The 15,316-nt window shown below is 36.5% G+C and overlaps 1 protein-coding gene across 4 annotated transcripts in view; it reads right to left on the bottom strand.

The window, feature by feature from the left end:
• The window catches only part of LOC131059722 (uncharacterized), a 201,285-nt gene that overhangs the window by 184,253 nt on the left and 1,716 nt on the right, over positions 1-15,316 (bottom strand). For all 4 annotated transcript variants that reach the window (XM_057992747.2, XM_057992745.2, XM_057992746.2 and 1 more), the window contains exons 2-3: positions 9,651-9,762; positions 9,356-9,435 (exon numbers count right to left, since the gene is read on the bottom strand). In XM_057992747.2, the coding sequence (XP_057848730.2) occupies positions 9,356-9,435; positions 9,651-9,762 (192 nt within the window). The remainder of the gene's footprint in view (positions 1-9,355; positions 9,436-9,650; positions 9,763-15,316) is intronic.

Here is a 15,316-nt window from a genome sequence, read left to right as displayed (position 1 = left end):
CTCTCCACCCTAAGTGGTGGGAAAAGCTTATCAATGATGTTTGGGATGATGAGCTTGTTGACGGTAGATCTAACATAGTCAATATTTCTCTTATGGCCAACATTCAGAGTGTTTATGAGCCCCAAACTTATTCAAAGGCAAAAGGAATACCTAAATGGGAAAAGGCTATGGAAGTTGAACATCATAGTCTTCTGAAAAATAACACTTAAGTTCTGTCAAATCTTCCACCAGGGAAGAAACCCATTAGCTGCAAATGGGTCTATAAAGTCAAGTACAAAGCTGATGGAACACTTGATAAATACAAAGCTCGGTTGGCAGCTAAAGGCTTCTCACTGAAAGAAGGTGTTGACTACAAAGAAATTGTTGTGACGTTTTCACACATCGCCTCATTGCAAATGGGGACCCCCTCTTTTCGCTAAATAAACCAAGTCTTTTGTAGTTTGTGTTGTCTCCCAACCCTAAGGAATGAGTTGTAAGGTCTTGTCGGTCTAGATTTTGATCTTTGAAAGTAATGAAATGACTAAGTAGGGAATGGATTCTTAAGGAATATATAGCCTAGACAAGATACAGTCTTAATATTGTCATCAAATCAAGAATTAGGGTTTTGATGTATTGAGAAATGCATTGTGCTTATTGCTTTATCCTTCAAACTTTGCATTTTGCTAACTATGAACTTGATTGATACTTGTACTTCACAACGTTTCCTTCTCTTTTTCAGGTACATTGTGGGGAGCAAGACTTTGGATGCTGAGAGGAGGACATTGTTGAGTGGATGAAATCATCCTCCACGGAAGAGATTGCAATAATAGAACAAAGAATGCACATGCAGAGGAATGGAATGATGGATATTTGGCTAAGTGTCAAGATAACCCTGAGAACTAATATGAAGAAATGAAAGAGAAAAAGGCAAAATTTGGCTAAGTTTGGAAAAATTCCTCCCCAGGGATGAAAATACGCTCCAGATCAAGGAATTCAGTGTTTGATGATACAATGACTTGAAATGATGAAAATTGATAAAAGGGGAGCTTGGACAAAGTCTATATAGCCAAAGGGAGTCAGCATGGAAGAATTTAGTGTTACAACGAAAATATTTCAGAGTCAGAAATTGTTAGTGGCAGAGGATAAATCAAAATGAAAAGGCAAATTTTGGCTAAGGCAAAGAAAATTCCTCCTTACCCATGAATTTGTGCCCAAGGGTAGGAATCCCTCACCATGGAGGATTTGCGCCATCACCATAAATTCCTCCTCCGCCCTAATTGCGCCCAAGGAAGCAGTTCAATGCATCAACAGGATTTTGTCCCCAAGGAAATAAATCTTCCTCGGGGTCTTATTTGCAATCAAGGAGGTAGTTTGTGGTAGTGTTAGGATTCTCTCCCAGTGACAACATTCTTCCCCAACCTCTAATTTGAGCTCTAAAAGTCAATACAAGGCAGGAAGCAAGTACTTCCAAGGAGAGAAAAAATCTTTCCAAGGGCCTAGCAATTATGATTTTTTAGTGCTTCTGACAAACTTACTATTTTTAGCAGTTGCTATTTTTATTAAGTCTATTTTTAGTAAATTTCAGTGCGTCTCGATTTTGGCTAGTTTGGAGTTTGGACACACTATTTTTAGTAAGTCTATTTCGTTTGGCCTAATTTTGAGTTTGGACAAACTTATTATTTTTAGCAGTTTCTATTTTTAGTAAGTCTAGTTTTGGGCTACAAATGAACGTCGACAATGAAGGAACAGGAATATCCAAATCCAAGATCAGTGAAATGAATGATTGAAGTAGAAATAATGAAAATTCAACTAAGGCAACTAAATTTTGGTTAAGGCATGGAAAAATCCTCCACCCTCATAGTGCCTCCTGGAGCGCAAATCTCAAGGAGGGAAGGATTCTTCCTCAATTCAACAATCCTCCTCCACCCCCAAAATGCACCAAAGAATCCTCCATGGGCAAAAGGATTCTTCCTCAAGTCCAAAATTCCTCCTTCAGGGTCAAAGTGTGCCCATGCACTCAAATGGCATAAAACCCAAAATTTGGCTAAGTATGGTAAAACTTCTTCTCCAAGGTTCTAATGTGCTCAAGAACTCAGTGATATGGAGCAAAATTTGGTTGTATGGAGAAATTCCTTGACTCCCCATGTCTAGAATGCGCTCATGGAAGAGAGGTGACTGGAGACATAAAATTAAAGTTCCTAAGGGGATATTTTGATGAAACATGGCATTCTTGACAAGTCAGAAATTGATAAAACATCAAGGATTCATCTATTCAATCCAAAGACAACATCAGGACATCAGGAAGCATGGAGACACAAGGTGAAGAAGTCTAATTCAAGACAATCCAGTTCAAGGCATTCAAGATTCAGGACCTCAAAGATCAAAATTCAACTACAAATGTAGAAAGAAGAATTTCCTCTAGAAATCCAAAATCAAAACTCAGAAAGTTAAAGTGTGAAAGATTTCAAGAATGATACAATCATCGACAAGGGAGTCCAATCCATTTCAAGGTGAATTCCCAAGCAATTACATGGAAGGAAGACGATGATCAAGGAGAAATAGTTTCAAAAAACTTAATCAAAGTTAGAACCTTGATTACAAAATGATGCAATTTGAGAATATTGTCTGTGATGAGTTACTGAGTCTACATGGTACCCACCATGCTGACATGGCGCCTACTCACCTTCACCAACCAATCACATGTATTCAAGTCAACATGACCAAATTCAATGAACCCAACTTATCCAAGAGCGCTTCTCAAAGGTGCTAATAATATTTTATTATTGGTTTATATTCAAAAGGACAAGTGTCCCCAAATAGCTGATAATATTTTATTATTGGTTTATATTCAAAAGGACAAGTGTCCCCAAATGTAATTCTCATTGGTTGACTTGGCCCCACTTTTTTGTGCCACAGAAGCTATTGTTAGTAAAACCCTAATTAGGGTTCCATCTTGTAATCTTGAGCCTTGATTTCAAATCAATCTTGGTTGTTCATTTGTGGGAGGAGCTCTATAAAAAACCCTTCCTTCTCATTTACAATTCAATAGATAGATCATTAATTCAGGTAGAGAGCTCTCGCTCTTAGAGTAGTAGAGTAGGAGAAGGAGAAGACATTGTTGTAAGACTTGAAGGAATAAAGCTTGAATTCATTGAAGTTATGATGGATTCTTGCTCATTCATCTTGTTGCATGGTGTTCTTCTAATTTCTCAAAATTGTTAGATAAAGTGCTTCGATTTCAATGGAGAATGTAATGGTGTTTGATAAATTTCCATGGTTCATACTTTTTGCATCTTGTTGATTATAAGTTGCAGTGTAAACTTAGTTTGGGCCACTAAATTTGCACTAAATTCAATTGTGGATGGTCATTTGGATTGCATCATTTTGGGTATTCGGATGCACTTTCTTGATGCGAAAATCCTTCACCATCCTTGGAAGATTGCACTACTTCTTGTGGAGTTGTAGTTGATCTTGGCGAAGCAGGACTTGGTTATTTGGAATTTGACCATTGGAGCACTATCCATTGATAGCATTGTCCTTGGGAGTAGAATAGATTCTCTAACCCTTTCCCCTTTTACTTTCAGTATATTTCCGGTTCGTTCGAAGAGAGAGACATCACGAAATTGCAATATCTAATGATCAAGTTCCAGCCACAGCAAAGAAGTGAAAGAATGATCCAAACATAAGTCCCTTTGTGTTACCAGCATATTACATCAAGCCAAATTAGCTCATACCCAACATAAAATTGCAAGTTCAAAGTAGGAACCTTAGAGTCGCCTCTATGATCTTCGCAATCTTAACATACGAGGGGTCTTTGCTCAAGAGAGGATAGAGTGTCCTTTGGCACTTTAATCTGTGTTGGTGTGGTCATAAAACACCCATCAACAGAAACTGTCGGTGCCACAACAAATATGAGCACCATCAAACTGGCTCTAGCCATTGCAACACAGTCTGGCTGGAAAGTCCATCAAATGGATATAAAGAGTGCCTTCCTCAATGGTGATTTGGAGGAAGAAGTCTACATGACACAACCTCAAGGCTTCAAGGTTGCAAGCAAAGCGCACCAGGTATGTAGACTGGTGAAGGCTCTTTATAGCCTAAAACATGCCCCCAAGGCATGGTACATCAAGATTGATCAATACTTGGTTGAACAAGGCTTTCAAATAAGTCCTTCAGATCCCAATTTGTATGTCAAGAGTGTTGGTAATGACATCATTTTTGTTGTCATCTATGTGGAAGATATCATCATTATTGTTAGTGGAGAACACTTGCTTGAGCAAATAAAACAAAACTTGTGTCAGGCGTTTGATATGATAGATTTGAGACTTCTGCATTATTGTCTCGATGTAGAGGTTTGGCAGACAGGTGGCAACATTTTCATTTCTCAATCGAAATATGCCAGGAGTTTGCTAGATAAGTTCAAGATGCAAGATTGCAAACCTTCATCTACTCCTATGGAGAAAGGGTTGAAACTATCAGCCAAATCAGATTCACCTATAGTGAATGAGTCAGCTTTCAGGCGACTAGTTGGCAGTCTCATCTATCTTACAGCCACTAGAACTTATCTTAGTTATGCTATGAGCTACATATTTCCTTTCATGACAACCACTAAAGCAGAACATTGGGTTGCAGCGAAGCATGTGCTGAGATATGTGAAAGGGACACTTGACTTTGGCATTTTGTATAGCAGAAGCAAAGATCCACAGCTGATTGGTTTTATAGACTCAGATTGGGCAGGTTTTGTTGATGAAGGGAAGTCTACTTCTGGGTATGTCTTCAGTTTTGGTACGGGTGCAATCGCATAGACCAATAAGAAGCAATAGGCAATAGCTCTTTCCTCGACAAAAGCAAAGTATTGAGGAACTGTTAAGGCAACATGCGAGGTAGTATGGCTACAAAGGATGCTTTCTGACATGAAAATGTCTCAAGCAGGGTTCACCTTTGTTTTGTGACAATCAAGGGGTGTTGAAACTTGCCAAGTATCCAATCTTCCACGAGCGAAACAAACATGTAGAACTTCATTGTCATTTCATCTGATAGCTTGTTGAATATGGAACTGTGATCTAGCTGTATGTTCCAGCTATGGACCAAACTATAGACATTCTCACCAAGTCTCTGAGCCCAAACAAGTTTGTAAAATTTAGGGGGCAACTTGGTGTAGATGATAGGATGACCATTAAGGGAGGGTATTAAAGTATTTATTGTATTATTTAATGGCCATATAGTTGTTTTTAATTGTTTAGTTAGTTTCTATTTCTGCATTCTATTCATGATTGTTTCTTATAGAGACATCATTATGTAATCTATTATTTAAGGAATCTTTCGTCTCCTTGTTAATACATGCAATTACCTTTTAGGAAGTATACAATCTTGGTTTTAAAATTAAGTCCATCTCCCGTTTCATTTCCAAACGTGGAACAGGATTATTGAATTTTCTTACAACAGTAAATATCAGAAGTTGTTGGATTTCAATCCACTGATTAATCTCTTGCATACCCTTTCATTCCCGTTTCATTTCCTAAATGGAGAAAAAGAAAAAACATCACATGAAATGCCATAAATGAAGGAATATCGAGAGACAATTGTTGCCTCTTTCCAAACACCCACTTGGAGAAGCCCAAAAATCACCTTTTTGTCCTCTTCACTTATCTTTTACCATCTCATTCGAGGCATCCATATTTAGGAAAAAATCAATTAAATATTTATGTACACTAGTTCCCTTTACCACTGCTAGTGGAACCCTTCATCCCTTATGAATGTATTACAAACAATGGTGAGAATAAAATATTACAAATTGTTTTTCCAATACACCCTAAGTGCCTAGGAACACTTTTCAAGGATCTTGGAACCATACAATATGACATACAATTTACAAGGTAGATGGTGCCTTAATCCTAACATTCTCCCACTTGACATCGTACATTGTAAATACACCCATAGGAATCACAAGCAAGGCAAAAACATCTCTGAGCCATTCATGTACCATCTAAATCATCACCATGCTCTAATGCTCCAACAAGATATCTACAAAAACAACCATGATAACCACCATCAAGCAAAAAACTCCTTACATCATGTAACCCATGATTAAACAAGAAACATGCAAAGGTGTAACAAATCAACTGCCACTAAAACTTCCACCAATCTTTACATGAACACAAGCATCAAATTAAAATGATAACAAAGGCTCTAAGTAGTTGCCTTATTCATACAAGCTAGAATAGCAACCATAGCAAATTGCAACTCATCCAAGCTAACCATAACCTCAAACCAGGGTATTCAAAACATCATACATTAAACTTCATGCCATCAACATATCAATCCAAAACTGCAATCATGTTTCTATATATCCATCCTATCTCAAATGCAAAACACCAATGCACAAATAGCCATAGACAAGGCCAACTAACAAAGTCTACATGAACACTGAATCTCTCATAGATATAGACAATCCACATCCGATTCATCCCACTGCAATCAAATGGGTGATCAGCCCACAAAAATGCATAATTCATAGATCCAAAACAACGAAACATGCAAACATATCATCACATCAGTAACCTACAAACCAAGATATCAAAAAAGATAACCTGACATGTATATCCACAAACTCCCTCTGCACGAACAATGTCAAATCTGAAAAATAGATCAAGGCATACCAAGTCTCCCTATGGTACTTCACATAGAGGATGTAGCTAACTCCTCTATTAAATATTGTTAAGGACGCATTCAATGATATGCAAAACCTACAAATAGTTATGCTATAATACATCTCTCACCACTACTCTCCATAGCTATCCCAAGTTCTCCACACTCAACAAAAGAAAGAGATCAAGTAACCTACACGTTGTCACCAAAGAACAATAAACAACACATGACCACAAACATAGTGATCACCATGGTTCCACACCGATCTCAAATATAATGTAATGTGAATACAAACATCCAAGAAGAAGAACAAGACCAACAAGAGAACCTACAAATCAACGCATATCCTTGTACCACACTAACATATACCAAGTTGTGTGAAGTAAGACATCCTTCACCATTCCCAAATTGAAAGGATGTTAACATCTAACATTCAAATTATGATGAGAAACAAGGAAGCAAAAGATGTAAATCTCTCATACTGAAGGTAGATCAAACAAACCAAACATTTCCACAACACTCGAAATCTGCCCAAAGCCACATGCCATTTCCTATACCTCTCCAAATAAGTCCGTAAAAGTTAAGACTGGATCCATGGCTCAAGACCAAGAAACAAGGAGAACAACAGAAATCCATAAAACCATGCATCTTCTTCTTAACAAGTCCTTGGAACTTTGATATTCATCACTAGCTCATATGAGAAGACAAAGAAAGCATCTAATATTTAGGCGTGCAATACCTCTTGGAATATTCACCTACCGAGTAGACCAAGAGTTGGATACAAGATTGCCATATGCTTACAACACTAAGCAATCAATAAATGACAATCTTCTCTTCAAATCCATAACAGATTCACATCCATAACTAGGCATAAGCTTCTTAGTCTTTCTGCTGAAATCCTCATAGTAAAATTCCAAAACATATTCTAAGTAGAAGAGATATCTAGCCTCACCCAAGTCTCTCTAGTCTCCATTAGCATTCACCAATCATTCCATGCCAACTTCAAATGCAACTCTGCAAAATCATGAAGCTCCAAGCAAATGATTAATACTCAAAAAAACCAAAGAGAACTGCATCCTCTTCAAAGAAGATCATAAACAACATCTTAACCAAAGACTCCAAGAGTTCTTCATGGCAACCAAGATGTATGTAAAGTTTTTGTTCTGCATTTGAGTGTTTGACATGAAGTTCTAGCTTGTAGTTGTTGTGATCAGCATTAATATTCATTTTCAATTCACTTGGAATCACTGAAACACAACTATACCTTATCCCCTACCAATAGTTTTCTTAGTATAGTTGTTACCATGGAAAACCTCTCATTCATCATAAGTTATGTAAGTCAGAAACTCCTTGTGAGGATTCATACTACGATCAAACAAGCTCTACCATGCAATAAAGAACATGAAAGACCCCAATGTGTTTGAAGTTGCTAGAGGTATCAAGCTACCTACTATGAAGAATATAATGAACTGCAATTGGATGTGAAATGGGATATACGTTGACATACTATGAGAGACTTCCAAGCATTTAGAAAGTATTAAACCCTTTGGAAAAATTTAACTCGTTTAAGGACTTTGTAGAGGACTTCGAGACTCTCTGATTCTTTTAAAGAATAATCAAAAAAAAAGAAAAAATCCCATTTTTGGGAAAAAGAAAAAGTGAACATATGCTCCATTCCATAATTATTTAAAATGTTAAGCAATAAGCACACTATGTTTGTCAAAACAAAGACACAAAATAATACAAGAGCCACATAATTCACCTCGATAAGATAAGATTCTATAACACACTTATCAAAGAGACCAAAAGGTTGATAGTAGGAAAATCAAAGTTTTCATAACACTAAACAAACTACAAAACAAATGACCATGGGATCAACTATGTAATTTACCAAAGCTTTGATACCTTTGACGGATAAGCAACTTGATGCTCCCCACAGAAAAAGGAATCAATCAAAGAAATTGATATATTTCATAGACCAAAAACCTTTGCTTTGTTCAACCCTCAAGCCACATATGGTTTTTAGACTAGATTAACAAAACTTTCACTCAAATAAGCAGAAAATACTTTTTAGACCAAAAATAATTTCTTTGTTCAACCCTCAATCTACATATGTGCAATTTAGACTAGATTGACAAAACTTTCTGAGACGATGGGTTTGTTCCAAAGCTATATCCAAAGATTAGATATCACAAAGTCAGAAACGAAGGATGAGAATATATTAGAGGGAAATTTACTGTCCAAGCTCTGGCTTCTAACACCACTATTATTTAAATCATCATGTCAAATTATTTTTTATACATAAAGTTTTCTTATCTTTCTCTTTTTTCTGAATTAAGAGATAAGATGGTAAAATTCAAAGCATTTGTGATAGAAAATATATTGTTGTAGTCTCAAAAATCATATGAAAGTTAAAATTATTTTCCTTCCACATTAATTTACAAACAGAAAATTATCGTGATGACAATTATTTTGCATTGTTTTATTCACTAAGAAATTGACTTAAACCAAGAAAATTGAACAAAACTCTTTTCCATTACATATTTCATCATTTTTATAGAATTATCAAGTTAAAAGCAGTCTTGCCATCATCTGCATCATCATTAAGTCATACTAAACTGCAATTTCCGTATTATAAATCAGCCTAATCCAAAAACCATTAACATAAAGACATACAGGCACGAAAGTCTAAGTATAATTACAAGAAAAAGAGAAGGAAAAAAGAAACCTGGTGCCCAGGAGTGTCAAGGAGAGTTATTTTATTGCCTTTTGTCTCAAACACCATAGCTGTTGATGTGATTGAGATGCCTGTAATCAACTTCAAACGAGCATAGTCAGTCTTTGAAAAGGGTTGTATACTTGTATTAGATTCGTGCATGCCCTAAAACCAAATTGACTCTAATTGTGAACTTATCTCTTAGCTACAAAAATATATCCATTGCACAAACCAATATAATTCTATTAATAAACATGGGTTCGTAATCAAGAAGCTGAAAAGATTTCTATAACTACTTAAAGTCTACCTCTCTGCTTTTCTAACTCCATCCAATCTGATGTGGCGTGCCGTGCAGCTCTTCGAGCTTTGACAGCACCTGCTTCATGAATAGCTCCACCATAAAGCAGTAACTTTTCTGTCTATTTTTAACAACTTTAAAAAGTTAGAAAAGTTACTAAATCATTCATAGAAATTTGAATCCTTTTGCAAAACAATAAAAATGGGTTCCAAAGGCATATTACAATTGAGTGCAACATTCAGACAAAAAGTTGATAAGATAACTTGTAATAATTTCACTTTTGAATTAAAATTGCTGCTGTTCAACTGGATTTTAATCATTCCATAAAATATCTATTTACAAGCTAGCAGAGAAGGCCAATGTGACTAAATAACCCTGCATTTACAAGCAGAGTATTGAGACTCAGAATCTGCAGTCCCTCTTCCAGGCTTGGACTCAAACTCAAGGAAAAAACTCAGAAAATAGAAATTTAAGAAAAGAATTATTCCAAAATCAAAAATTTTACCATTGGAGAGACTGTTACAAAAAGTCACCTGACTCTGCGAAAACATACATACATACCAGTCAACTTGGGTGGACTCATGAGTCAAGCCTGTGTAATGTTTATGTGACTGATGATTCGAATAGAATGAGGAAAATGAAGCAAAACAATCAAAAGACAAAGCAGAAAGGTTATCAAATAGGCTAACTAAACTATAGCCTCATGAGTATAGAGTATTCATGCCAGAGAAACAGGAATCGCCCGAAATCGCCTGGACTCGGCGAGTCCAAGGGGCTTGGGCTTGGGCTCGGACTCGGCTGAGTCTGGGGTCTAGACTCGCCTGGACTCGAACTCGCCCAGACTCGCCGAGTCTGGTGAGTGATTCGGCTGGCAGCATGAAATTTTAAGTTTAAAAAAAACACAACTTACAATATGTTTTCAATTGATTTTTTTTGTTTATATTATGCTTTTAGCCTAAAAGTGAACTTCATTTCATTCATTTGGCAAAATAGGAGGAGAAGTTGTGAGGAGAAACAAGGGTTCATTGAAAGAAAAACAACAAGGAGGAAGCTCAAGATTTCGTCCATAAATCACATTGGGGCTGCATTATACTTTCCTTTGGTGCATCAAGAGTTGGAAAGGAGAGTTTGCATCTCATTTCAAGCTTGTTGTAAGAGGTAAGATTGATTTTTTGAGTTTTTTTTGTTTCTTGTAAGCTAAAAATTCATTGTAATTTGTTTGATTAATTTTCTATTCATTTCATTTGAAAGTTTTACATTTTCTTCCAAAATCTAATGTAGGTAAACCATAGGGTTTGTAAATTTCTTTTAAAAAAAAAAGTAGGGTTTGAAATTTTGATCAAACCCTACACTTCTTTTTTTAAAAATTTACAAACCCTACCTTAGTACCTACATTAGTTTTTTGAAAAAAAAATGTACAATTTTTTTGATATTAATTTATGACAATGCACAAATTCTCAAATATTAATTTTTTTTTGTATTTGTATTAATGTCTTATTGCAGCAACCTTGACTTTTTTATTTGCCTCAATTTTCACATTACAATCATACAATGTCTACTTCTAAACTCCCAGTTAGAAAGGTCCCCGCTTGGAAATATCATGAAGATTTTCCCAAGCAAAAAAAAGGACAGACAAAGTGTAAATTTTGTAAAACAATATTCCATGGAGGAATGTATAGATTAAAATACCATCTTGTCGGCATACATGGCCATGATGCCGAACCATGCACATTAGCAACTATGGAGGCTACACGTGAGTGCTATGTGCAACTTGAAGCACTTGAAGAAAAGAAGGAAATGGTTTAGAAGCAAAAGGAGGATTTGGCGGGCATTGGTTGTGTTGGAGGGCCTTCTTCCATGCCTCCATATCGTCCCAGTGCTAGTGCTTATGCTTTTGCTAGTGCTCATGGTCCTGGCACTGCCAATGGTAGTGGGAGTGTTAGCATTGGTCCTAGAATTCATAAATCTAGGCTGGATTCCTACTTTGAACCTCGCACTACTCTTGGCTCCCAACCGTTGCTTGAGAGCATGGGTTGGAACAAGGAGGTCCATGACGCCGCTAGATTGGCAATCGGTAGGTTTTGGTACTACTACACTATTCCATTCTTTGCAGCCAGGTGAATATTTTTTGTTTGATTGTTTTAATATTTATAGTTTGATTCTTTGTTTGATTTTTTGTTGTACATAGTACATACTTATCTCATTTAATTTATTTGTGACAGGTCTCTTTATTGGCAGGAAATGGTTGATGCCATTATCATATGCAAGGCGGGGTTCAAAGCCCCTTCTGAATCTAATTTAAGGGGACCAATTTTGTCAGATATAGTGTGTGATGTGAAGGGTGAATTACAGGATCAACGCCAAATATGGAGTAGGATAGGTTGCACCATCATGACTGATGGTTGGACAGATAGGAGAAATAGAACTCTCCTTAATTTTCTTGTTTCTTCCGCAAGTGATTGATTAATTTTAATTTCATATAGTCAATTTTTTTTTGAATTTTTATTTAATGATTTATTGAATGATCATTGATCTTGCTTTATTTTTAATTTCAGGGAGCACTATTTTCATCAAGTACATTGATGCCTCCGATAATGCAGCAAATTATGTTGCTGCAGGTAGACTTTTGATGGAGAGGCACCCCACTATATTTTGGTCTCCATGTGCCACCCATTGCATTGACCTCATGTTGGAGGATATTGGGAAACTCCCATGGATTAAGAGATGTGTAGAAAGGGCAAAAACTGTTGGCAAATTTGTATATAATCATTCATGGGTGTTAGCTCTTATGAGGCAATACACGGAGCAGAGGGAGTTAGCTCGTCCTCGAATCACCAGATTTGCCACTAACTTCATTACATTACAGTCCATGCTTCGGTGTAAGGCGGCTTTGAGACGTATGATTGTTAGTGACGAGTGGGCTTCCTCATCCTATGTTGCTACCGTTGCAGGGATAGATATGGCAAATTGCATTTTTGATGAGGGAGGCTTTTGGACTCCTTGTGCTGAGATTGTGAAGGTAAATTTTTTATAAATTCTACAATTTAAGTTTTTGTTTTATAATTTATACATCATTTTCTCTTAATTGCTCATTTTTATAAATTACACAATATTTGCAATTTTACAGTTTGTTAAGCCCTTGGTGGTTTTCCTGCGAGTTGCGGATGGGAAAAAGCCCGCAATGGGCTACATATATGAGGGCATGGATAGGACCAAGGAGGCCATCAGATCCATGTATGGAGGAGATGAGAGTAGGTATTGTCCCATTTGGGATATTATTGATAAGAGATGGCATAACCAACTTTACAGGCCTATCCATGCAGCAACATATTATCTTAATCCGGCATTCTATTTCCGCCCTACTTTTAGGGTGGATGAGGAGGTTCTTAGCGGGTTGTACTCATTCATAGAGCGGATGGCACCTGCTCATTGTACTACCGAAATTATGCGAGAGATACAATTGTTTTCTACTACTCAAGGGGAGAACTTCTCTCATCCTATCTGCAAAGAAAGTAGGACAACTATGATGCCAGGAAAAAATACATTCTATAGCTAAATTTTAATTTTATTATATATTGCTAAATGAGAGTCGAGAGTGAGACTGATTTATTTTATTTTTCTCATTTTAGATAATTGGTGGAATTTTTTTGGCCCAAAAACACCAAATATTCAGAAGTTGGCCATTCGCATTTTGAGCCAACCATGCAGCACATCTGGTTGTGAGCGCAATTGGAGTATGTTTGAGCACAAACACTCCAAGAGGCGCATTAGATTATCTGTGGAGAAGTTGAACGATCTTGTCTTTGTTCACTACAACCTTCGCCTCAAACAGAAACGGATTGCACAACATGACATCTCCCCTATCATTCTAGAGGAGGTTGATCCTGAAGCTGAGTGGACCACTGAGGCTACAGGAACCTACCTTTACTGACGACAACATTGATTGGGTCAACTAGGCAAATAGAGAGGCTGAGGTTGTAGCCATGGCAGAGGAGGAGCAGAGAGCACGAGCAAAGACAACAAAGCCAAAGGCAGGCACAAATACTCATATACCTGATGTTGGCGAGGGTGGCATGGTGTCACAGGCAGAGGCTATGGCTGCCGAATCATCCAAGACCTACCTTGACGCCTTCATAGGAGGGATGCAGGCTCCTCTGAGCCATAGGCTTGTAATTGCTTTTACTTTTGATATTTGTATGGAACATTTGATCATATGATGAGATGGATTTTTTATTCCAGGAGTTTTGTAATATTGTATACATTTGACAATATTTATATATATATGTTTGTTATTTCCTTTAGCTACAATTTGCGTTTATGCTTATGTGATTGATATATACTTGTGTATGTAATCAAATTAGCTTCTATTTGATGATGTTATTGTGTCTTTAAGGTGTATTTAATAAAGGGTGCATGAAACAAGTTTTAAATCTTTAAAAATCTCTAAATTTCTTGAGTTTTTCACTTTGCCGAGTCCAGCCAAGTCTGAGCCGAGTTTTTTTTGCCGAGTCCAAGTCCCAAGTCGATTCAGCCTCGTCGAGTCCGAGCCAAGTCCGAATCCCATTTCTATGATTCATGCATGGAAGGATATCAGATCTCAATTGATGACCATATATCAGATCTGAATTGATGAACATACTTTTGTTTTGGAGACCATATTTTCATTCATGACAAACACAATCCAAGGAGAGATAAGTAACAATAATTGGTATTTTATTCTTAATATAAATTTGCAACTCTGAACCAAACTTCTAACGTATGAGGTCCATTATAAAGTTGTCATACTTTCACCGAAATGAATTTTTTAATGCAATTAGACCCCATAGCAAAAGTTCTGACAGATTTAGTAAAATTATTAAGAAAGGTGATAATACTCAAACTTGAGTAATTATAAACCGGAGCAACAATTTCCTAACAAAATATCTCAATACTTCATTTTCCACTTGATTATAAAACAAATTTGTTAACATGGTTGGACCCTAATCAAATTATAATTATCCATCTTGGGCTTTATAAAAACTTGCTCTTGGATGAACAGTAACACAGAACAAAGTAGCATTCAAGGAAAAATCAGAAAGTAGTTGCAGTAGTTCTATGGTTTTGAAAACAAGCCATATCCTAATGGAGTATCTCAATACTTCATTTTTCACTTTTATCTAGAATAAAATTGTTTGACTGGAGCCAAATGAACTTGTCTGTTTTCTGTCTCAAGCGTTGTAATAACTTGCTCTTGGATGAGCACCAAACAAAGGAGCATTTAAGGAAAACTCCATGACTAATTGGAGTAGTGTTATGATTTTGATAAAGCACAACATATCTCAAAGGAGAACCTTTACAACAGAAAAAAATCCTATTTTTTCCAGAAGTTATTAACCATATCTAACAAAGGAAAGCACTTTACAGAGTTATTCTCTATGTTGCACCAAGAATTAAGTAGTAGATACTTAATAACCCGAGAAACATCAATCTAGGATCAGAAAATGGTGGAAATAGGGATATACTTCTGTAGAAAAATGACAAATATTTCTAGGAATTGGCAGTAAAGGACACTGGAAACTTTGTGTCCTAAAAATGTTTACGGTTACTAGAATTCATCTCTGCTTGAGAAAAAGTTATCAGAAGTTTGCAGCGCTTACAAAATTAATACCTAGCCTCCTGGAAACAGTTTCCGGGAT

The sequence above is a fragment of the Cryptomeria japonica genome, chromosome 3 (assembly GCF_030272615.1).
Source record: "Cryptomeria japonica chromosome 3, Sugi_1.0, whole genome shotgun sequence".
NCBI classification, from domain to species: Eukaryota; Viridiplantae; Streptophyta; class Pinopsida; order Cupressales; family Cupressaceae; genus Cryptomeria; species Cryptomeria japonica.
The sequence above is the reverse complement of the archived record's forward strand: the minus strand, read 5'-3'. Positions and strand labels throughout refer to the sequence as shown.